Source organism: Mobula hypostoma, chromosome 22 (genome assembly GCF_963921235.1).
Source record: "Mobula hypostoma chromosome 22, sMobHyp1.1, whole genome shotgun sequence".
NCBI classification, from domain to species: domain Eukaryota; kingdom Metazoa; phylum Chordata; class Chondrichthyes; order Myliobatiformes; family Myliobatidae; genus Mobula; species Mobula hypostoma.
Window position 1 is genome coordinate 40442162 of NC_086118.1, and position 24339 is coordinate 40466500.

The following is a 24339-nucleotide window of genomic DNA, read 5'->3' on the forward strand; positions in this document are numbered from 1 at the left end:
TGTGGACATATGGTTTAGTACTTGGAATGCAGATTGCTGTGATGTTTGCTTAAATACATTGCTTGTCACATTATATGTCAACCTCTTAGATCTAAAACTAGGATGCACAAATTAGAAGATTGCAGCTGAAATAAATTTGGTTGTGTGTTTTTTAGTGAAGAAGTATGATATCAATTTCAGTAGTAGGGGCACTGCATCACATCATCATATTATTCTTTCCTGACCTGAGATTCTGCCTGTGTTTAATTTGTAACCAACTAGGTTTCCTTCTGGTGTTTTGGTTTTCTGCCACATCCGAAGAGCATATAGGTTGGTTGATTATTTGGCCACTCTAAATTTCTCGTAGCGTGTAGGTGAATAGTAGAATCTGACAGGGAGTTGATAAGAATGCAGGGAGAATAAAATTGGCATTAGTGTGGAATTGGTGTAAATCAGTGGTTAATGGTTGGTGTGGACTCAGCAAAAGTGACAGTTTCCCTGTTTTATCTTTCTATGAATACAACTCTTTGTAGTCATAGAGAAACAGACCCTTCGGCACACCACATCGATGCTAACCATCAAGTACCATCTATACTCCTTCTGTTTGCTAGCACCTGGTCCATGGTTTACTGTGCCTTGGTAGTTCAAGTTCTCGTACTCATGCTTCTCAAACATTGTAACAGCTTCCATCACATTATCTGACAATGCCTTCCAGATTCCCACCAATCTTTAGGTGCAAAAAATTCTTCCTCAGATTTCTCTTAAATATTTTACTCCTCAACTTAACCCTACACTATGCTTTGCATAGATTTGTATACCTCTCTCGGGGTGTCCCCTTGGTCTCCTCTGCTCTAAGGAAAACAAACCCTAGTTATCTGATCTCCCTTCATAATTGAAGAATTCCATCCCAGGCAACATCCCCGTGTATCTTTTCTACACCCTACCCATTATATCAACCAGAACTTCTCTCAGTATTCCAGTTGTGGTCTAGATAATGTAACATTCAGTTGATCCAAAACCTTTACTCAATTCCCCAGCTAATAAAGGAAAGCATCTTGTTGACCTTCTTTACCACCCTCTGCTGTAACCTTCATGGATCTTTGGACTTGTACACCCAGGTACCAAGATCCTGCTATTTATAGTTTTGCTCCAGCGGCATAACAGGCATTTGATGATGATATTTATAGTTTATGTTTGACCCTTTTCTAGATCCCTGTCTCTCAAAATGCTTCACCTCAGAGTTTCAGGATTAAGTTACTGTTGCCACAGTACTGCTCAACTTACCACTTATAGCTTTAGGTTACCTTCCTCACCTTCAACAATACCACACATTTTGTGTCCTTTGCAAACTTACTAATCATATCTTGTGTATTCCTTTGGATCAATTTGGTTCTAACCATTTGGACCAACCTTGCTGAAGTCTGTGTAAATCTTATAAGCCGTATTGCCCTCGTTGATATATTTAGCTCCTTCGAGGCCCTCCTTTGGTCAAGGTCAACTATGGACATTCTGCCCTATCTATCTACATTGTTGGTGCAGTGCCATCTGTGGCTGATGAGGCCAATGTGAGAGTGTCAGTGTCAGTTGCGAAGGTCATATCTATAAGTGGACTCAGCCTTGCTGGAGATGCAACATTCCATACTCTGGGCCCGTTTGCCTTCTGCTGCTTTCAGGAATTTTTCCTTGCCCGACTTAAGGTGTTGCTTCAGGATGCTTCTCCATCCAGTGTAGTCAGCTCCAAGTTCCTCCCAGGACTCAATGTTGATGTCGAGTGCCTTCATATCCCACTTGCAGATATCCTTGTAGCGCAGTTGCGGGTGGCCAGTAGTTCTCCTGCCTGAAGCTAGCTCACCGTAGAGAAGATATTTTGGGATGTAGCCACCTTGGATGCGGCAGACAGGGCCTAGCCAGCGCAGCCTACATTCCCTGATCAGGATCTGCATGCTAGAGAGGTCTGCACAAGCGAGAACCTCAGCATTGGGTACTCTTTTCTTCCCGGAGGGGCCCAAGATACAACAAAGACATCTTAAATGGAAGGTGTTGAGCTTTCTCCCCTGCTTAGCATATATTGTCAAGATCTTGCTGGTATACATTTTGATGAATATGAAAAACATTTTTATAATTTCTTAATGCATGCATTACTAAATGACAATAAAAGGGGACTGCGTGTCCTCATAATCATAATAATCATAATACAGCTGTGTGCTGTTGACACAAGCATTGTACACTGCCATCTTTGTTTATTTTTAGCTATCTCTTCAAAAAAACTCAATTAAATTAGTCAGGCATAATCTCCCACCAACAAATTTGAGCCAACTATTCCTGATAATTTCCTGCCTTTTGAAGTGTAAATTACTCTGGTCCCTCAGGATATTTTTCCAATAATTTCCCTACCTGATATGATTGACCTTCAACATCCATAGCCATCTTCCCTTGTGCAAGTTACAACCCAAGCCACTGGAGTATTTTCCCTTTGAGCTGAGTTTTAACAAAGCTTCCTTGTGCTACACGATATTAAATGCTGCCTTGGTGTCTAACAGCAGTCACTGTCACCTCACTTCTGGGATTCATCTATTTGACCCATGTTTGGACAATCATGTGATGAAGTCCAGAGTGTGTTGGTGAAACCCGATCAAACAATCAGTGAATCATATATTGGGTAAGTGCACTTTGATTAACTTCCATCACTTTGCTGATGTACAGAGCGGATTTACTGGGCAGTAATTAGTCAGTTTGGATTTGCACTGGCTTTTTTTTAAAACAGGACACCTACGGGAAACCTTATACTTCATTAATTAAGTGCCTGTATTGTAATGCTATTTTGATAGAGGTATGGCTGGTCTTAGAGTGCAGGTCTTCTACAGCTGGAACATTATCTAGACTTATAGCATATGCTGTATCCAGTGCTGTCAGCCATTTCATGATATCACCTATCAGTGAATTGTCTTCTGTGATGGTGGAGATGTCAGGGGTAGCCAAAATAGATCAACCATTGAGCAGTTCTGACTGAACATGGATTTTGAATGTTTCAGTATTTAAAATGCAGTTAAAATGTAGTTAAAAAGTGCTTGGTTGGAAAGAAAATGCTAAGTTGAAGAGTCATACTGCCAGCTTAGTTCTAGCCAGTTTCAGGGGAATGCAATGTAAATTGTAATTATTCAGAAATGAGTTGAAAAGAAGAATGGTCCTTCACTGAGCCGCTAAAAAAATGAAACATTGAGTTTGTGTCGCCATATCAACCTACATAAATCTCTCAGAATATCGGTTGCTGTACCAAAATAGCTATCTGCATACTTACTGGCTACCACCAGCATGTTCTATGTTATCATTATAATCAGATATGTATTTACCTTGTATTTGTTAGTGAAGTGGTGAACACACCTTTGTATGGCTTCTTAAAAAATTTTTTAAATTACGTGGTAGATATTGTTAGTTCAAGTTTTCTAAATATTTTAATTGAATCTTTACATTTTGGTCTGAAACACAAATCAAATGAATATACATTTTATTGCGTTTTCTGTTTTCAGCTGTAATATCAATCCATGTACTAGAACTATAGCACTACCTCTTCTTGAAAACCAAAAGATTGTAGAACAACCTGTTAATCTCAGCAGCCTCACAGAGAGATACGCCGAAAAAGTTATACATTTCATTCGGAAGGCCAGGTGAGTGAAAGCCGATTGGTTATTCAGGAGAGATAGCGCCTAATACTATAATTTCCCAAAAAATAACCTTCACTCGTGCAATTCTAGTTCTGGTTGTTATCAATTAATGCAAAATTAAAATAAAAATCACCACAGCTCTCACTCAGTCCATTATATTTCTGATACTGTGTCACTGGAGTTGATGTTTCACAGAATGGAATATGACTGTGGCTGGTTTAAGGGATGCATTGCTAAAGTGGCCATGCTTTCAGACAGAAATGGTACGTGGCACAAGTAACTATTGAAAAGGCATAGTGTGAAGAAGTTTTAATTTGGTTTCAAAATTTTACTTGCAGTACAAAACTGATCTTTAAATTATATTTTAGTCTAAATTCCACCTGTTACCTCTTGTGTGTCATCCAGCAGTTTGGCTTCAGAATGGAGAGGCACTGTTCTCAGAAATCGACCTGTTACTATTTGATGTCCAATCTTCAGTGTCCTGAAACTCCTTTGTGTGTTTTGTATATGAATTGATTTTTTTTTGAGAATATGACTGCATAATATAGTTGGTCTGTTCACCTATGCAGAAAGGATTGAACAGAAGATTACAAAGCATTCATAGCAAGAGGATTCGAGTACAGGAGCAGGGAGGTACTACTGCAGTTGTACAAGGCCTTGGTGAGACCACACCTGGAGTATTGTGTGCAGTTTTGGTCCCCTAATCTGAGGAAAGACATTCTTGCCATAGAGGGAGTGCAAAGAAGGTTCACCAGATTGATTCCTGGGATGGCAGGACTTTCATATGATGAAAGACTGGATCGACTAGGCTTACACTCGTTGGAATTTAGAAGATTGAAGGGGGATCTTATTGAAACGTATAAAATCCTAAAGGGATTGGATAGGCTAGATGCAGGAAGATTGTTCCCGATGTTGGGGAATTTCAGAATGAGGGGTCACAGTTTGAGGATAAAGGGGAAGCCTTTTAGGACCGAGATTAGGAAAAACTTCTTCACACAGAGAGTGGTGAATCTGTGGAATTCTCTGCCATAGGAAACAGTTGAGGCTAGTTCATTGGCTATATTTAAGAGGGAGTTAGATATGGCCCTTGTGGCTAAAGGGATCGGGGGTATGGAGGGAAGGCTGGTACAGGGTTCTGAGTCGGATGATCAGCCATGATCATACTGAATGGCGGTGCAGGCTCGAAGGGCCGAATGGCCTACTCCTGCACCTATTTTCTATGTTTCTAAATAAGAGTAAATATGAGTAGTATAGGAAAAGAATGCCTTGTGAACCGGGATAGAATGAAAATTACTTGTTTTATTGGGTGGCCTTTCCATGTTTTGCTCAAGTACCATTTTATGGAGTAAATCAATTATTTCCCCTCTTAATCCAAGGATCAAAGATTTACAGTACAATTTCTACCTAATGGAAATCATGGATCATACTTGATAGATTTGTGCTCTGTATGGACCAGTCAGGTTTTGGATCAACTGATACAATTATATGGAGTGAAAGCTCCAAAGGTCAATCCCTGACCTTTCAAGGTGTCTGATTTGACCTGCGTTTTATATTGAAGGTATATTCCAGGACTCCCAAAACCTGTTTGTGTTAGAATTATTGGAACCTGTAAACTCAAAGCAGAGATTTCTGTATCATCAGTTTGAGCTGAATTTGACCTGATGTTTGAAAGATAAGGAGACAGATTTGACTATTGGGCAAACCTACTGTTATCAGATTGCTTTCGTCATCAAGGCCTTAGTTGCTGCATTATCAGATTGTACATTAAAAACAACATTTTTATCTCACGATCCTGTTGACTTTCCTCTTCTGTTTTTTCTCAGGGAGAGAATGCATCCATTCTTCTTGTACTTTGCTCCGGCCCATATGCATGTTCCTTTACAGTACAATTCACATTTTTCTAACACCTCTACACGTGGTCCATATGGAGATGGTCTACGAGAGCTGGACCATGCAATTGGCCGGATATTGGAAGAAGTTAATGCAGATTTGCAAAATAACACACTAGTGTGGTTTGCAGGTATGGAATGTTTTATTCACATTTATCATTCTGATACCTTTAACATCTTATTATTCATAGTTAGTAATGTTAATAATGATCATAATTTTTAATGATGTTAGCACAATATTCCTAATTTTTCTCTTATGCAACATTCCCTGATATGCCAATGCTACTTTCCTCACCTATATTACAATCTAATTACTCTTTACTTTTATACATTTTCCTTTGCGGAAAATTCATACACTCTGCCAAGTGCTTTAAAATGCTGAGTTTGTTGGAGTTCTGTTGCAAACTGCAAGCCCTTTGTTTTTGCTCGATTTGCCAACTTGAGTAGAAAATTGAATACAGTGGTACCACATGCATGACACTCACATGTAGAATCCGCAGCTGATGACGTCAGTCCGATTGCAGAGCCAATTTTGATGACTGTCCACCCAGCTCAACCAGAGCAGATAGAGATATAGAAACATAGGAAACCTACAGCACAACACAGGCCCTTCGGCCCACAAAGCTGTGCGGAACATGTCCTTACCTTAGAAATTACTGAGGCTTACCCATAGCCCTTTATTTTTCTAAGCTCCATGTACCTGTCCAGGAGTCTCTTAGAAGACCCTATCGTTTCCACCTCCACCACCGCCACCAGCAGCCCATTCCACCTACTCACCATTCTCTGTGTAAAAAACTTACCCCTGACATCCCCTCTGTACCTACTTCCAAGCACCTTAAAACTGTGCCCTATCGTTCTAGCCAATTCAACCCTGGGGAAAAGGCCTCTGACTATCCACACGATCAATGCCTCTCATTATCTTGTACACCTCTAGCAGGTCACCTCTCATCCTCTGTCGCTCCAAGGAAAAAAGGCGAGTTCACTCAACCTATTCTCATATGGCATGCTCCCCAATCCAGGCAACATCCTTGTAAATCTCCTCTGCACCCTTTCTATGGTTTCCACGTTCTTCCTGTAGTGAGGCGACCAGAACTGAGCACAGTACTCCAAGTGGGGTCTGACCACGGTCCTATATATCTGCAACATTACTTCTCAGCTCTTAAACTCAATCCCACGATTGATGAAGGCCAATGCACCGTATGCCTTCTTCACCACAGTGTCAACCTGCATAACAGCTTTGAGTGTCTTCTGGACTCGGACCCCAAGATCCCTTTGATCCTCCACATTGCCAAGAGTCTTGCCATTAATACTATGTTCTGCCATCATATTTGACGTACCAAAATGAACCATCTCACACTTAAGTGGGTTGAACTCCATCTGCCACTTCTCAGCCCAGTCTTGAATCCTATCAATGTCCTGCTTCCACACTATCCACAACACCCCTAATCTTTGTGAAATCAGCAAATTTACTAACCCATCCCTGCACTTCCTCATCCAGGTCATTTATAAAAATCACAAAGAGTAGGGGTCCCAGAACAGATCCCTGAGGCACACCACTGGTCACCGACCTCCATACAGAATATGACCCGTCTACAACCACTCTTTGCTTTCCGTGGGCAAGCCGATTCTGGATCCACAAAGCAATGTCCTCTTGGATCCCATGCCTCCTTACTTTCTCAATAAGCCTTGCATGGGGTACCTTATCAAATGCCTTGCTGAAATCCACATACACTACATCTAAAGCTCTACCTTCATCAATGTGTTTAGTCACATCCTCAAAAAATTCAATCAGGCTTGTAAGGCACGACCTGCCTTTGACAAAGCTATGCTGACTATTCCTAATTATGTTATGTCTCTCCAAATGTTCATTAATCCTGCCTCTCAGGATTTTTTCCATCAACTTATCAACCACTGAAGTAAGACTCACTGGTCTATAATTTCCTGGGCTATCCCTACTCCCTTTCTTGAATAAGGGATCAACATCTGCAACCCTCCAATCCTCTGGAACCTCTCCTATCCTCATTGATGATGCAAAGATCATCGCCAGAGGCTCAGCAATCTCCTCCCTCGCTTCCCACAGTAGCTTGGGGTACATCCCATCCAGTCCCAGTGACTTATCCAACTTGATCACTCCTACAATGAAGTTTTGGACCCATGCTTTAATATTTCGAGAACTATCATGGTACTCCTGAAATAGTTTCCCATACATGGAGCTAGTGCAGTTCAGAGAGCAGCTCTTGGCTTTGTCATTGCTGTTGTATCTTACATAATCTTTACTAATGACATCACAACAGAAAGCAGAGAAAGAGAAGGAAAATCACAAGTAAGAGAAAAATCTGCAGAGCAGCAAGTCCAAGCAACGTACACAAAGTGCTGGAGAAACTCAGCAGGCCAGGCAGCATCTATGGAAAAGAGTCTATGGAAAAACATCGACTGTTTACTCTTTTCCATAGATGCTACCTGGCCTGTTGCGGTCCTCCAGCATTTTGTATGTGTTGGAAGCAGATGGGAAAAGAAGGTTTTCATTCAGACTTAGAGTGCAAGAGCTTAATAGGGATGGGGTATTCTAAATTGTCAGATTCAACTCCTGACATCCCAAAAATTTTAAAACATTATAGGAGTGAGATGGAAATTCTCAATTTGCCTGAATAAATGCAACTCTGCCAACACTGAAAAAATTGACTTGATCTTCAGCAAAACAGCTTGCTTAATAGGCACCCCACCCATCCCCTTGCATGTTAACTCCCTCCAGTATCAGCGTAGTTTGTTGCAGCATGTACCATAATGAAAACCAGAAAAAACAGAAGTCATTGAAGCTTTTGCAACAGTTTCTGGAAATTCCACAACAACTACTATCAAGAAGTACTAAAGTAGCAATTGCAAGCGTACATCATTGGTGGCAAATTGGATCCACATACGATCCTGTCTTGAAAAAGTACCTGCACAAAAAACTTGCGGCTGGCTCAAAGTTCTGCGACCCCTCCCCCCGCCCACACTACAGTATTGTGAAATACCTTCACCAGAAATACTCTGAGAGACGGAGAAGGTGACGTGCCACTTTTTTTGTGTGACTGTATTTTACTGCTGTGTTATATGTGCTATATGTGCCTTGAGCTGTGTATGACTGTTGGTACTGTGTTTTGTACCTTGGTCCCGGAGTAATGCTTTTTTGTTTGGCTGTATTCATGTACGGCTGAATGACAATTAAACTTGAACTTCTCAAGAGGCATTAAGGATTATCATTAAATAATATTATCCGTATCCCACAAATGAATGACGAGAAACAAGCTTAAGCATAAGAGATTGTGCAGATGCTGGAAATCCAGAGCAATACACACACACACACAAAAGCAGTTCTATTGCAAAGTGCACATTTAACTTTTCCTCTGCTTTTGATTGCTTAAAATCTGCATAACCAAAAATGATTATCAGTAAGCTAAACCAAATCAAAAATTTTAAATACTTTTGTACATCTACTGGAGATAAAATTGTCAACTAATCAGCCTTGCATATACAGTGGTTTCTGGTTAATTGGGACACATTGGAACCAGTACATTTTGGCCCAATTAAGTGACTGCACCAATTAGCTGAAGTTTCATGGAAATAGTTAAAAAGGTATAAAAAAGACAAACTACCATTTAACTGCGTAACAAATTATGTATTTAAATGAAATGCAGAACAAATTAGAACACTATTAATACTACTACAGTATTATAAAATTGTGTATTCGTTGTGCATTGTTATTGACAGAGGAATTTACATTGTTGCGTTCTTTTGATTGACTGTAAATGAATAAAATCAGGGCAAACACTGAGTGCAGATAATTGACTATTTTCATCTCAATTGTAACATTCAAGATGATTGGTGATACCTTCAATTTTTTTGTAGTTCCTAACTTATTGAAGTAGTAAAATCATTTTCATTTTCACTCCTGACCGTTTCTGGCATTTCCAAGCCCGAATGCTTGAAACAGCAGTGAGCAAAACAGTTCTGAGTTGTCTCACTGCTTAGTTCTTACCAACTTTCAGTGACAAAAATCACTGTTTTTTGAACACAAGCACATGCAACTGACATTATTTAAAAATTGTTCACTCTACATGGAGTAATGTCTAATGGCCATGCAAGTGAACGCAACTGACGCTAGTTAGAAACTGTAACAGTCTCCTGCCCCGATTAAATGGCATAGTGCCCCAAATAAATTAAGGAAATCCAGCTATTTTCTTAATTAATTTTTGTTCTTTAAGCATTGTCCCAACTAAGCAGCTATCCCAATTAACTGATGGCCCAGTTAACTGGAATCCATTGTTCCTGGTTTCCTTGTGTCTTTGCCTTTTCTGTTCTATGCACTACGGCAGCCGAGCTGGTTGAAGGTGATTGGCCTTCAGCAAAGGAGGCCAGGAAGCCAACCATGAACTGCTTTGTGTTGACATGGGCCGATATGGAATAGCATTACCTTGCAATGTGTGACATCATTCTGGGTTAAATGGATGACTGGTGACCACAGCGATATTGAGAGAGTTATGAATGCTGTTAAAATGAGAGGAGCTGTTCAGTTTGAGGTTTGTGATTATATCACCTACAGATTGCAAATCAAGAGATTATGGGAAGGGGGGGAACTGTGATATGTGAATGAGGATAAAGGAACAGTCAGCAGGTCAGGCAGTATCTTTCTCACTTTTCCAAGTGATGATAAAAAGTCTTTGACTTGAAACATTAACTCTGTTTTTCTTCCTATGGATACTGCCTGAGTTGTTGAGTGTTTCCAGTACTTTCTGTTTGTTAGGGTGGGATAGCAAATTATCACTTTCAGTGCACTCTGTGTCACAACTGGTCACAGACTCTGCTACACCTGCACCAATAATTTTCAGCACGCTTTCCTTCAAGCTGGTGAGCTAGGAGGCAAGAGCTTGTCCCCACACATCTGCCATTGCTATTGCTGACTATGGTCATCAATGGATCCAGAATCGATAGGCAGCCTGCATCATGCAGTTACAACATATTGTGCACTGATACAGCAACTGAGGGTGAACTTCTCCCCCATTCGTTCTTTAAGTTTAAATTGACTGAAACTCCAGGAGAGGGCCCAAAGATTAAATTAGGTACAGATCCATTCTCTTTGAATTGGGATCAGCAAATTTCTCCTAATACCTGGATTCTCCAAGAAATATACCTTCCATTGTCACAATTAATTTTCTCAAAAAAAAAACATCAAGGAAGCTAACTATTTTGTAAGGGCATGTAAGTAAACATTTCTGCCAGTGAAAACTGTCCTGCTCAGATAGAAAGAAACAAATTTTATGCTTACCTAAAAGAAACTAAAGTCCAATCTTGATAACTATAGACCAATACCCTTACTGTCGTTTAAGTCAAAGCTCATAGACCTTGCCATGAACAAGAAGCTGTTACAACATCCTAATCACAATAACCTGCTGTCTGTTCACTTAAGTTCCTGTTTTTCTTTTGTTATAGGCTTCAATTTCAAAAACTAGGTAATTTTGTCATATTTCAACAACAGATTGGAGAAGTATCTCTTATGTTATTCTATTCTAATCATTTCAGTCTTGCTTGTAATTGTTATTAAATATCCCTGACTCTTTCTTCAGTTTTATCAATGAAATGTTTAGGCTAGCCTAGTTCTATCAGATCAACTTTTTGTATATAGCAGTATACTTGACCTGAGTTTGTTATTTTTTGAAGTTTGTGCATGCACTTCATCATGTTAAATAAATGAATGTTGCATCATATCATGGCAGTATTATCACAGGGATTCCCCAAGAGAATGTGCTTTGCACATCACAAACAAGAGAAAATATGCAGTAACACACACAAAATGCTGGAGGAACTCTGAAGGCCAGGAAGCATCAATGGAAAAGAGTACAGTCGACGTTTCATTCTGGACCCTTCAGCAAGACTCCACACTGCAGCTGAAGGGTCCAGAATGAAACGTCGACTGTACTCTTTTCCATAGATGCTGCCTGGCCTGCCAAGTTTCTCCAGCATTTTGTGTGTGTTGCTTAGCACATCATAGCTTTCATGTGATACAACAACCCATTACAAATATCAGATTACTATTTTTAAAAATTTCAAAATCAGATATTTCTTCCATCATTAGAAATGTTCAGTAAGTACTTTTGAATGACTGTAAAACAATTACTGTCATTTGCCTTGAAAGTGCAACAATTTCCTTGTCTGACATTTCTGGATCTTTCATTTTGCATGTTACTTCAATTTTAATTTTACTTTGTATTGCCTCTGTACCTCATTCCACCTCCCATTTTATGCTCTCTCTCAAATGCAGCAAATCTAAATGGTGAGAATTGAGTGCAGGCTCTATTGGTTCTAATGTAAGGAATCTAATGCCTCTTTTAGCTAAAGTAACATCCATTACCAACATCAGATTGTACACATTCAGCTCTCCTTTCATACCACAAAGTAGTTTTCATAACATTATGACAAATCTAAAGTTATATGTCAGCAGGTGATTAAAGAAAGTAAACATTGGAATATTGCAACCTGTCACGTAAAGATTTGTCTGCAGCTCCACCTTTCCCTGATACCAAAATGATGTACCCTCTTCAGTGGGAATCAAGATGAGAAATAACTGTATCCTCAAGCAAATATATTCAGTCTTTTATTACTTATAATCTTGCACTGCAAATATACAAATAATATTGCAATTATGTAGGTCTAAGTAACAGAACTAATTCTGCAAGTCTTATGTTTGCCTGAAAAACAGTATAAAATTAGATGGTTTCCTGTGTATTTTTTGTTGTACTGACACGTTCATTTTTATGTTATTGATCGAATTTGTGACCACTTTAGTATTATCAGTGAAATAGCTGTCATTTCCAGAGTAACACACTGGCACCATCTACGGAGAGGAATAAAGAGCTGGCATTTCAGGCCGACACCCTTCATCAGCTGTCATATCCACATAGATTGTCTGAGTGCTTTGTATGGCAGCGGAAGAATAATAAAGTGTAGGAAATGTGGGCACTGCCTATGATTTTCAACCATTTCACCAAATAATGAGAAAGTAATTGGCAATAATTACAGAAATATCTAACACAGAATTTCATCAAATAGTGCCTCCTCTGCATAAATCACCCCTTGTGCATTCTGTACAACTAGGGTGACTATAATGCTCACTAAACTATAGGGATTCTTATCATGCTATCTTTCCTTTGTGGTCCATCTTTTGCATTATCAAGCTGTTTTGATGTGTCTTGGTATTGCTACTTTCCCTCTGAGCTACGCCTGTCAAACTTTGCCAAACTTGGTCGGATCAATTATATTCTGAAATGAGTTGAAGAGGTGGGAGTTTGAGGGAAGCAAGGAGAGTGGGATGGGAGAAGGCACCATATGATGGAAAAATGTTATTGTACCCCTTTTTCTCCAACCATGATGGTTTCACACAGCATCTGTGAACTTTGGGTGTCCCTCAACAAGAAGTCTCCATCTTGCAGCAGAGACTGTAACTTCTTAAATAGCTGCTGTAGTTGCAGGAGTGGCACCTTGTGCAACAAATAATTTGCAGAAGTTTGGCAATTTACAGAAATTACAGAAGAACAGGACTTTATCACAGAAAAGGCATTGACACAGGCATGTAGAAACAACAGAAAGCAGTCTCTGAGCAGAAAGAATTGGGAAGTTAGGATAGTAATGAGGAAGTGACTATCAAGAAATTGGACTACACCTAAATAGGACTAATAATCTTAACTAAGTGACTGACACCTCGCTGTTCATGCTAATCTGTGCTGGATTGTGATTGATATGAAAAGCTAGTGTCGACTGCTACTGTTGTTTTATGAAGCTGCAATACACAATCATTAGTGGCTCAAAGTGTCCACCTGCTGAACCAAACTATGAAAATTGATTTTGGGGTTCTGTTGTTAAAGAACTGTGACCAAACTGTAAGGATTCCCATCATGTCACCTTTCAACACTGAGAATGGATCTGCTGCTGCAGAACTGATGACCACGTTACACAGAGTAGCTGCAGAGATTGCCGGAGAAGAGGATTGCCTTGGTGCCAAGGTATTAAGGACAATACAGGAAGAAGTACAGAGGCCTCTAAAGATACATCATTCTCTGATGCTTGGAATGGTAGCTCACAAAGCTCCACTGGTAACAGTCTTTGGAGTGCATCATATATCTCTCTCTCTCTCTCTTGCTCTCTCTCTCTCTCTCTCTCTCTCTCCTCTCTCTCTCCTCTCTCTCTCTCTCTCTCTCTCTCATTCATTGATCCTTGGTCCTTGCCTAGGATGGATTATTTTGCAGCACGTGCCTTTCATTTTCAAAAGTTCACCAGCATGGAGGAGGGTTCTAATTCCTAAGCACACTGAGGCCACGAGCCTCAACCTCTTTTAGAGCTGAAGTGACTTGCATACATAATTATCTACTGACCTTTACCGTGCTCCCTTCTATCATGGTGATGAATAGCTTTTGTGTATTTCGGTGTATATTGGCCAATCTACGTAATGGCATTAAGCTCTACTTTTCTTCCTGATCTTTGCAATGTCATAGGACATACCAGCCATCCCAGACAGAGCTGCCACTCCAAAGGAAGAGGCAGAGCGAAATTGATTATGTCATTGAATTTAAGCCCGTATTCTCCCCTCCCACTGCCAGCTCACTTCTTACTCACTAATAGTACTGCAGGGGTTAAACGGCCAGAAGCACATCAAGGCACCAAGTATTACCGAGCTACATTAAGTATTTCCAAGCTACAGTTAAGCAAGAGGCATAGGGGAACTGGTGTCCCAGATGCCAGGAGAGAGAGCAAGAGGTCATATTTCAGTTCTGAACTGGAGGACTCAAATAAGGGCTGAAATAGGAAAGATTGCATAGGAAAGCTTTTTATGTTATTTTTATTATTTAGAGATACAACGCAGCAACAGGCCCACGCTGCACAATTAAAACCATGTGTCGAATTAACCTACTAACCTGTACGTCTTTGGAATGTGGGAGGGAAAGATAAAGATTAGCTTTATTTGTCACACAAACATAGGAGCATACAGTGAAATGCATCGTTTTTTGCCATGTGCTGGGACCAGTCCGCCAGTGAAAGCTATTACTTTCCAAGAATAAGGCTGATCCCTGAGAGTAGCTTCTTTTCGTCATTTGTGATGGTATGGGTCTGGAGGCTTTAATAGTCACTGTGTGATCATGGCCACAGCAAATACGTGCTCTGTCGTAAGCCAGGAGAGTTCCACTGGCATTGTAGAGCTGGAATGCACTATTCTCTTCCAATACATTCATAGTTGCAGCATCACTAGCCGGCCCAGAGCTGTCTGCAGTCAACTGGTTAGGAGCAGCCTTCCATACGGCTGCATCCATGTGGAAGTATTAGGGCTAGCAAGACCAGACTGAAGGCTAACATAACAGAAAAACACAGGAAAGTTTTGTTCACATCAATATTTACTGTATTTCCATTTTGCTATTGTTTTGTGATTTATATTCATTAAAATCTTAAATCATTCTTGCCTAGCTTTATCAATGACATATGCATAATGAGTGACGGGAAGTTTGGGAATGAAGAAGGGAGCACTTGTTTATTTAATGGATGCATTTTAAAAATTATCACAATTCAAGTCACCTTTTGTTTCAATGCACCTTAGAATCCTTTATTATTGAGGATATTGAATTGCTGTGGTGGTATAGTTAGTTTTCTGGTAGTTGGTATAAAGCAATCAGTATCAAAGAGATTTACCATTGCCTGCTAATTGTAGCATCGTTTTTAAGCTCAATGAAGTTGAATTTGATACTTTTGAGGGTAAATCATGAAAAGTTGATGAATTACCATAGTCATATTCCTTTGTTTCAGCTATGACTCCAACCATGGAATGTTTCCCTTAATTCCCAGTGACTTAAGGTTTTGCAGGGCTGCTTCATTGCATGCTCACATTAGAATCAGAATCTGGTTTAATATCACTGGTGTATGTCATGAAGTTTGTTGGTCTGTGGCAGCTGTATAGTGCAATACATAAAAGATAATTATAATAAGAAATATATTAGTATACAGTACTGTGCAAAGGTCTTAGGCATATGTAAATAGCTAGGGTGCCTAAGATGTTTGTCCAGTACTGAATTTGTCAACGTGGAGCAGAGAGCTTGTTTGTAAATCTGACAGGAGCAAATGGTGTTGGGAAGGGCGAGGGTGGAGTGCTGTGGGATAGGTAGCAGAGAAGGTGTGTCAGGGGCAGGGAATGGCGTGGGTGCAGACCCACCAGGCAGGGTTATTTGATTCCAAACAACTGGTTTATTGATCATTACAGAATGTCTCTTTGTTGCTTCTCCTGCTCATCTCCCTTCCCTTTTCCAACCATGATCCCACTCTCCCTGTCCCCTTCCCTCTCTCAGTCCACAAGAGAGGCCCATTTCAGAATCAGGTTTATCATCACTCACATATGCCATGAAGTTTTTTTTGGGGGTGGGCAGCAGTACAGTGCAATGCATAAAATTATTCCAGTACACTATATATATGCCTAAGACTTTTGCACTGTACTGTATATATTACATATATTATTAAATAAGAAGTGCAAAAATAGAGCAAAATCGTGCTGACTTGATATCATGAGCAGTTTTATGTATTGTCTGTACTACTGACATGAAGTTACAGATTTCATGACATATGTCTGTGCTAATAAACCTGATTCTTATTAGCTCTCATCACCAGAACACAGAGGTTCGCAGTGCATATTGTCTACAAATACACTGCATTTACTCATTTGAACTACTCCAACAGTACTTTCCAAACCTGTGACTTTCACCTTCTTGGAAGCAGAAGCTGGTTTCCAATCAAGTTACACTCTGTCCTATCTTGGAAACATATTGTCATTCCTATCCAAAATCCTGGAACTCTATATCCAGCAGTTGTGTGGGAGTAGCTTTATCAGCGGTGCTGCAATGGTTAAAGAAGGTTGCTTATCATAACCTACTCAATAGCAATAACTGTGGGTTGTGCGATCAGTGCCAGAGTCCAGAAAAATGGAAAAATAATTTTAAAATATTGACTTTTCAAAATATTCTCACTAATGGATCAGACCCAAAGGAAGGCTCTGATCATTTCGTTTGTGTGTATTTATGAAGACTTTTCCCTTGAGGGGAGAAATAAGGGAAAGAACATTCACTGACTCAGAAAATATGACTTCATAGAGCCCAGGTAAAACTGAAATCATTTAGCATTAATGGAAAAATTCCCATGAGAGGTGTGATAGCTCAAACTAAGGACCTTAGATAAGATGGGTAATTAATCAGGCCGTCATGTTTCAGTGTTAGTATTTCTTTCCATTCTGTTTAAAAACAGTGCTATGTGATCAAATTTCTCAGCAGGGATTGGAATTAACTGTAGTCTATAAGCAATTTCCCAATTTTATAAAAAGCTATTTGTTGTTAGTGATGGGGTATTATTCAACTGTGGCGTGCTTCAGTATATTTTTAAGTAGTGTAAAAAATTAACAATTTTTTTCTTCATCAGTCACTCCATTCTACTTCAGAATAGAAGGACATTCCTTTAGAACAGAGATGAAGAGGGATTTCTTTAGCCAGAAGGTGGTGAATCTGTGTAATTCATTGCCACATGTCTGTGGATACTAAGTTATTGAGTATATTTAAAGCAGAAGTTGATAGATTCTTGATTATTAAGGGTGTCAAAGGTTACAGGGAGAAGACAGAAGAATGAGGTTGAGACAGATAATAAATCAGCTATGATGGTATGGTGGAACCGACTTGATGGGCCAAATGACCTGATTCTATTTCTATGTCTTATGGTCTCACTGATTGTCTCTCTGACTTTTAACATTTTTTCTGGGCTGGGAAGCTGTTTTTGTACTTCTGCCTATGTCAGCCCATCGGGATTGAAGTCACAATATCCTTAGTATGTCTGATGTGTTAGGTTTTACCTTCTCCCCTCACCCAATGCAGTTCTTTAGAAAGATGAAAGAGGTGCGGCGGTATTATATAAAAATTTATTTTTGAGATAGAATTGGTGCAGTTGTTGGGAATTTTCCTGTGCCTATTATGTAACAATATATTTATCTTTCTCAGTGACTGTCTAGGCATGGGTCAGTTGATTCTCACTTTAGGTGTGATGAACAATGTCTTTATGATGACAAACCTCCACTTTTTGGATGTTTGGATGTTTTTAATGTATGGGGTACAATTTAAGCTCTGTTATGGTCACAGAAGAATTGAAACTGGAATATGAAGATAATTTAAAATGAATAGGTTTATGACAGATTTCAAATAACATTTCCTGCTCATTAAAATGTAAGCATCAATTACCGTCCATGTTAAAGTCTAACAATGATTTAGCACTGTAACTAAGATTATGCATTTAGAAATTGTCTTTGGCTATCCCTGTTCCATTTATTTCCATAGGCTTCTCCATATGTTGTCTTATTTTTCAGGATTTGAAATAAAATATAGTTAAAACAGCAATGAGTTGTTACAATTTCACTACTTAAGGAATTCAGTGATTGCACATATGGCATCATTTCATACTGGCAAGAGTCCAAATTCTCACAACTAATAAGACGTCATGTTGGTTCTCATTTTTGAGCTTCCTTTCATGTTTTCTATCTAAGTTTGGTCTAAAATTAGAAACTCATTGCATTAGAAGTTGTATTGAAGTTTGCATCCTATCACATTGTGATGTACTACCCTAGAGTACTGTCTCTAAACCACACACACAATGTAAAACTTTATTTTAATGGCTGATATTTTCAATTTTATAAGCCTCCTTATGATCATTTTAAATTTCTTCTTTCACATAGGTGACAATGGGCCTTGGTCTGAGAAATGCGAATTTTCTGGAAGTGTTGGACCATTTAAAGGAACATGGCAGACACAACAAGGTAATAAATAGACAACCATGGGAAGCTGCTTTCCCGAACGAAGAGCTATACTTAGATGCAAAGTCTCATTATCTGAAATGTTATTTCAGGGATACAGCTGCATGTCCAGATATGTCTTTGTTTTCTTTGTAGTTCAATGTTTGTACTTTAAAATGTCCAATTGGAAGGAGGCGAGAAGCAGACATTGTTGAGATAGTAAGGGGTGGGAACTGGGCGTGAGTGGGTTTTAACTTCCTGATGTGATCAAAGTAGAGGAACTTATCACAAACCCATAAACAATTTTTGTTTTGCAGTGTTTGTTTGATAGAGCAAGTTTAACTTTGTTATTGCATTTCCATATTTGTTCTGAATTTCCTTACATAAGTGTGGCACAGTAGCGTAGCAGAGCAGTTATCATAGAACTCTATCACAGTGCCAGCAACCTGGGTTAATTTCCACCGCTGTCTGTCAGGAGTTTGTATGTTCTCCCTGTGACCATGTTGCTTTTCTCCAGGTGCTCTGGTTTCCTCCCACATTCCAAAGGCGTATAGGTTAGAAGGTTAATTGAGCACAGGAGTGTAATTGGGCGGAACTGGCTCACTGGTTTGGATGGCTCTGTTACTGAGCTGTATCTTTAACTAAAAGTAAAAATAAACATTGAGAAGGGGTGGGGGAATGATAACATGCCTGCGTTATTTTGAGCACATTCAGGGCCTTTACGTACAAGAGGTTTGCTATTTCTTGTGGTTGCTAGTACTCCCAGCGAGATAAGGAATTTGGGAACCAGACCCACCGGAATATTCCCTGATGTCTTCCTGTTGGATACCAAGCAGGGCAGTTCAGTTATGCAGGATATTATTATTTCTGGTGATGGAAGGAAGAAGCCTGCAAGTAATGCCAGTAACCTATGGCAGCAGAACTGTGACTCTCTACCAATGATGCCTGGAGGCAATGGTGCAAATAGTTTAATGATCAGGAAAGTTGAGCAATGTGCTACCTCCACTTACAATGTGATATGAATATTAGTCTGCATCGGACAATCACTGATCTTTCCCCGCATGTTTGTTTCTCGGCTTTACCATCAGTATAACCATTCACTATCACCTCATCTTTAAGCAATGTCACAAACCCCATAATTGCAATCAATAAGTCCTCTGATTTGATTTATCTGTGCAAGATGATATTGCTCTCAGTCATGGCCTTTATTCCTCCCTTACTCCAGGAAAAGAGAGCACAGAAGGTTAAGGAGAGATAAATAAATGGGAATGCTCCATGTGTATAATTATAGGCTTACTAAATACCTTACATGTTTTGAAAAATGTTTTGAACAGTGCTTGCACTCTTTTCACAAGTTGTGCAAGAGGACTGCCTGAGGACTCGTCCCTCTTTCCGAGAGTACTGTCGCATAACCTTGTACCACTACCGATAAAATGCTCTTGCACAGGCACTTTGCAAAGCAGAGAAAATAACTTTGGGTAATTTAGTCTTATTGCCATTCTGTAAGAGCTGACCATTGTGCTGGTAGTAGCAACACAATTGATGGCCATATGTCTTTCTCAAAGGCTTGCTGAAAGGTGCTCCTGTCATGAGCTGCTCTCAACTTATAAAGTTTCAGCTTGGTCAGCAGCAGCCTGCTGTGTTTTCAGAGTCAGGTTTAATATCACTGGCATACATTGTAAAGTTGTTGTTTTATAGCAGCAATGCATTGGAATGCATAATAATAAGAATTATGAATTACAATAAGTATATATAGAAAAGGAAGTTAAATTAAATAAGTAATGCAAAAAAAGAGGAAAAAATACTGAGGTAGTGTTCATGGGTTCATTGCCTATTTAGAAATCTGACGATGGAGGGGAAGAAGCTGTTCCTGAAATGTTGAGTGTGTTTCTTCAGGCTCCAATACCTTATCCTTGATGGTAGCAATGAGAAAGGGGGCATGTCCTAAATGATGGGGGTTCTTAGTCGCCGCCTTTTTGAGGCATCGCCTTTTGAAGGTGTCCTGGATGCTGGAGAGAGTTAGCAGAGTTTATAAGTTTCTGCAGCTTTTTCCAATCCTCTGCAATGGCCCCTCCATACCAGATGGTGATCCAACCAGTTAGAATGCAGGTAGAAATTTATGGGCGTCTTTGGTGACATACCAGTTCTCCTCAAACTCCAAATGAAATATAGCCGCTGTCTTGCCTTCTTTTTAATTGCATCAGTATGTTGTGCCCAGGATAGATCCTCAGAGATGCTCACACCCAGACAGCTGAAACTCCTCACCATTCCCACTTCTGATCCTTCAATGAAGACTGGTGCATGTTCCCTCAATTTACCCTTCCAGAAGTCCACAATCAATTCCTTGGTCTTACTGATATTGAGTGCAAGGTTGTTGCTGCGACACCACTCAACCAGCTGATCCATCTCCCTCCTTAATGCCTTCTGGAGCGCCTGCCATGGGTTAGCCAGCTCCTTCAATGTTTCTTGCATGAGCATCACCAATTTACAGGGTCACCTGTTAAATCCAGTCAGCAGGTCCAAAAGTGTTGGTACTGAGCAACAAGGTGAACACTATTTCTCCAAATTCTGTAAGGAAACGGGAGCACAACTTCTGTGAATTAAATCTTTCACAGAATAACTCATGACAGTAGGTGCAGCATTTGTTCTGAGATTGCATTGTGAAATTCCGATACCCTCTCCAGCATTCCTCAGTCTTGTATAGCATTGCTGATTTCCAGAAAGTTCAGTAAGCCTATGCACCTAGGGTTAAATCTCGCAAAACGAAAACATTACTCCCATTGAATGATCATATTTAAATAACTACCCTGCCCTTCCTGGCATGGTTTCCAGATTTTGCTGACCAACATAACAGATTTGTATCACATTTCTAACATGCTGACAGGTTTATGGATTAAACCCTTCACCAACTCTCACATGATTTAGGTATCAGCTTGTTTACTCCAGGAACATGGAAATAGAAGTAGACCCTTGACCTAATTCAATATAACTGATTTTGGCCCAGACTCCCTCATTTGTAACATGAAAAATTAAAAATGCCAAATTCAAAAGTAAGAATTGATCAAATATCCAAATGTGGAAAGCCTTTACAAACTTTTGCCCTTTTTTATGAGAATTTTCTTAATACGAGGTAAATTTTTTGAGTGCTGTCAACTTTCTGGTGTTTCATATGTAAGCATAGTAAGTGTTGACAATTGAATATCTGCTTTATAGTAGTGTTCCTTTATTATCACTGAGAAAGAAAGACTCTGGAGTATAACTACGCATTCACTGTAAGTGGAGTCACGGGTAGACATGGTGCTGAAGGAGGCGTTTGGTCTACATTACTCAGGATATGAAAGCTGGGTGCAGTTGTCGGCTGGTGAGACCACACTTGGTTTCAGTTGCTCTGATATAAAAAAGATATTATTAAACTGGATAGAGTGCTGAAAAAATAATAAAGATGTTGCTAGGACTTGAAAGATTGAATTATTGAGAGAGGCTAGACAGGCTAGGATGATATTCTTTTGAATTTAGGAAACTGAGAGGTCATCTTACAGAGCATACAATCATGGTGAATACACTTTTTCCAGAGTGCACCGATTTAGGATGTAAGGGTAAAGGTTTAATAGGAATAAGAAAGCCAACATTTTTTTACAAAAAGGGTGATGTATTTATGGAATGAGCTGCTAGAGGAAGTGGTTGAGTCAGGTACAATGACAATTTAAAAGAGAGTTGGACAGGTATATGGAGGCACAGAGAGATTACAGATAGTGGAAATCTGAACCAACACACTCAAACGCTGAAGGAACAGTAGGTCAGGCAGCATCTATGGAGGGATAAGATATTTCAGGTCAAGACCATTCCAAAATCATTGACTGTTCATTTCCCTTCATAGTTGCTGCCTGACCTGCTGTGTTCCTCCAGAATTTTGTGTGTGTTGGGGAGGTCATGAACTGGAAAGGTTTAAAAGGTGATGGCCAATTGCTGGCATATGGAATTAGCTTGGAGTGGCATCTTGGTTAGCACGGACCATTTTGGGCCGAAGGGCCTGTTTCTATACTGTATAACTTTATGAACTTTATGAACTCTTTTGAGTCTAAATACTGAAACTCCATAACCAGTAACACCACCAGACCACCTCTTTTACAAGGGCTATTAGTGATGGGTCGTAATGTCTGGCCTTTTTGAAATACACATATACTGTAAATATTTTTAGAATAATCCACCCAATCAGTTGTTTGTAATGTCTTTTTTTTTAGATTAGATTATGAGGACACTCAGTCCTCGTTTATTATCATTTAGAAATGCATGCATTAAAAAATGATACAATGTTCCTCCAGAATGATATCACAAAAAAAAGGACAAACCAAGGCTAAAACTGACAAAACCATATAATTATAACATATAGTTACAACAGTGCAAAGCAATACCATAATTTGATAAAGAGCAGACCATGGACACGGTAAAAAAAAGTCTCAAGTCACGATAGCCCCATCATCTCACGCAGACGGTAGAAGGGAGAAACCCTCCCTGCCATGAACCTCCAAGCGCCGACAACTTGCCGATGCATTGGAAGCACCCGACCACAGCGGATTCTGATCCTGTCCGAAAACCTCGAGCCTCCGACCAGCCCCTCCGATACAGCCTCTCCGAGCACCATCCTCTGCCGAGTGTTTCGACCCGGCCCCAGCTGCCGAGCATCAAGCAAAGCCGAGGACTCGGGGCCTTCTCCGGAGATTCTGGACCACACAGTAACAGCAGCAGCGAAGCAGGCATTTCAGAAGTTTCTCCAGATGTTCCTCCGTGCTCTCACGTCCGTCTCCATCAAATCAGGATTGTGCTTGGCACCCTACTTGACAAATAACAGACATCACCACTGGAGTGGCCGCTGCGAGCTGCGTTGTGTCACCATCTTCTCCTCCCGCCTTTTAACCTTTTAAACTTAATTAAATTATTCAATTACCTTTACACCAGGGAATGCCATACCCCCATTTGGAATACTTCTTGATAATTTAATCACTGTAATCTCTATATATTCCTCTTAAGTTTACTCCACAAAATCTCACAGCCAGGTTAAAGAATCAGAACTGGGTTTCTACAGTGGAGAGCGTTGTGACTGGTTGCATCACAGCCTGGTATGGAGGCTCCATTGCACGGGATCGCAAGAGACTGCAAGGGTTTTATAGACTCAGACAGCTCCATCAGAGACACAACCCTCCCCACCATTGAGGACATCTTCAAGAAGCAGTGCCTCAGGAAGCTGACATCCATCATTAAAATGGTATCAATGGGAATTACGGGGAGAACCCTCCGCTGGTTGGAATCAAACCTGGCACAAAACAAGATGGTTGTGGTGGTTGGAGGTCAGTCATCTCATCCTCAGGACATCACTGCAGGAGTTCCTCAGGGAAGTGTCCAAGAACCAACCATTTTCAGCTGCTTCATCAATGACCCTTCTTCACTCATAAGGTCAGACGTGGGGATATTCGCACATGACTGCACAATGTTCTGCACCATTCGTGACTCCTCAGGTAGTGAAGCAGTTCATACCCAAATGCAGCAGGACCTGGACAATATCCAGATTTGGGCTGACAAGTAACATTCAAGCTGTGCAAGTGCCAGGCAATGACCGTCAGTGACCCTTGACATTCAGTGGCATCACCATGACTGAATCCCCTACTATTAACATATTGGGTGTTGCCATTGACAGGAAACTGAACTGGTCTAGCCATATAAATACCATGGCTACCAGAGCAGGTCAAAGGTTAGGAATCCTGCGGTGTGTAACTCACCTCCTGACTCCCCAAAGCCTGCCCACCATCTACAAGGCTCAGGTCAGGTGTGTAATGGAATACTCGCCACTCGCCTGGATGAGTGCTTCTCCATCATCTGTCAAGAAGCTCAACACCATCCAGTGCAAGCAACCCATTTGATTGCTACCCCTTCCACAAGCATCCAATCCCTCCACCGTCAATGAACAGTTGCAGCAGTGTGT

General features: G+C 40.2%; 1 protein-coding gene across 3 annotated transcripts in view; it reads left to right on the forward strand.

The window, feature by feature from the left end:
• arsg (arylsulfatase G) overlaps positions 1 to 24339 on the forward strand; it is a 204550-nt gene that overhangs the window by 153025 nt on the left and 27186 nt on the right. For all 3 annotated transcript variants that reach the window (XM_063074489.1, XM_063074487.1, XM_063074488.1), the window contains 3 exons: positions 3507 to 3644; positions 5465 to 5661; positions 18306 to 18386. In XM_063074489.1, the coding sequence (XP_062930559.1) occupies positions 3507 to 3644; positions 5465 to 5661; positions 18306 to 18386 (416 nt within the window). The remainder of the gene's footprint in view (positions 1 to 3506; positions 3645 to 5464; positions 5662 to 18305; positions 18387 to 24339) is intronic.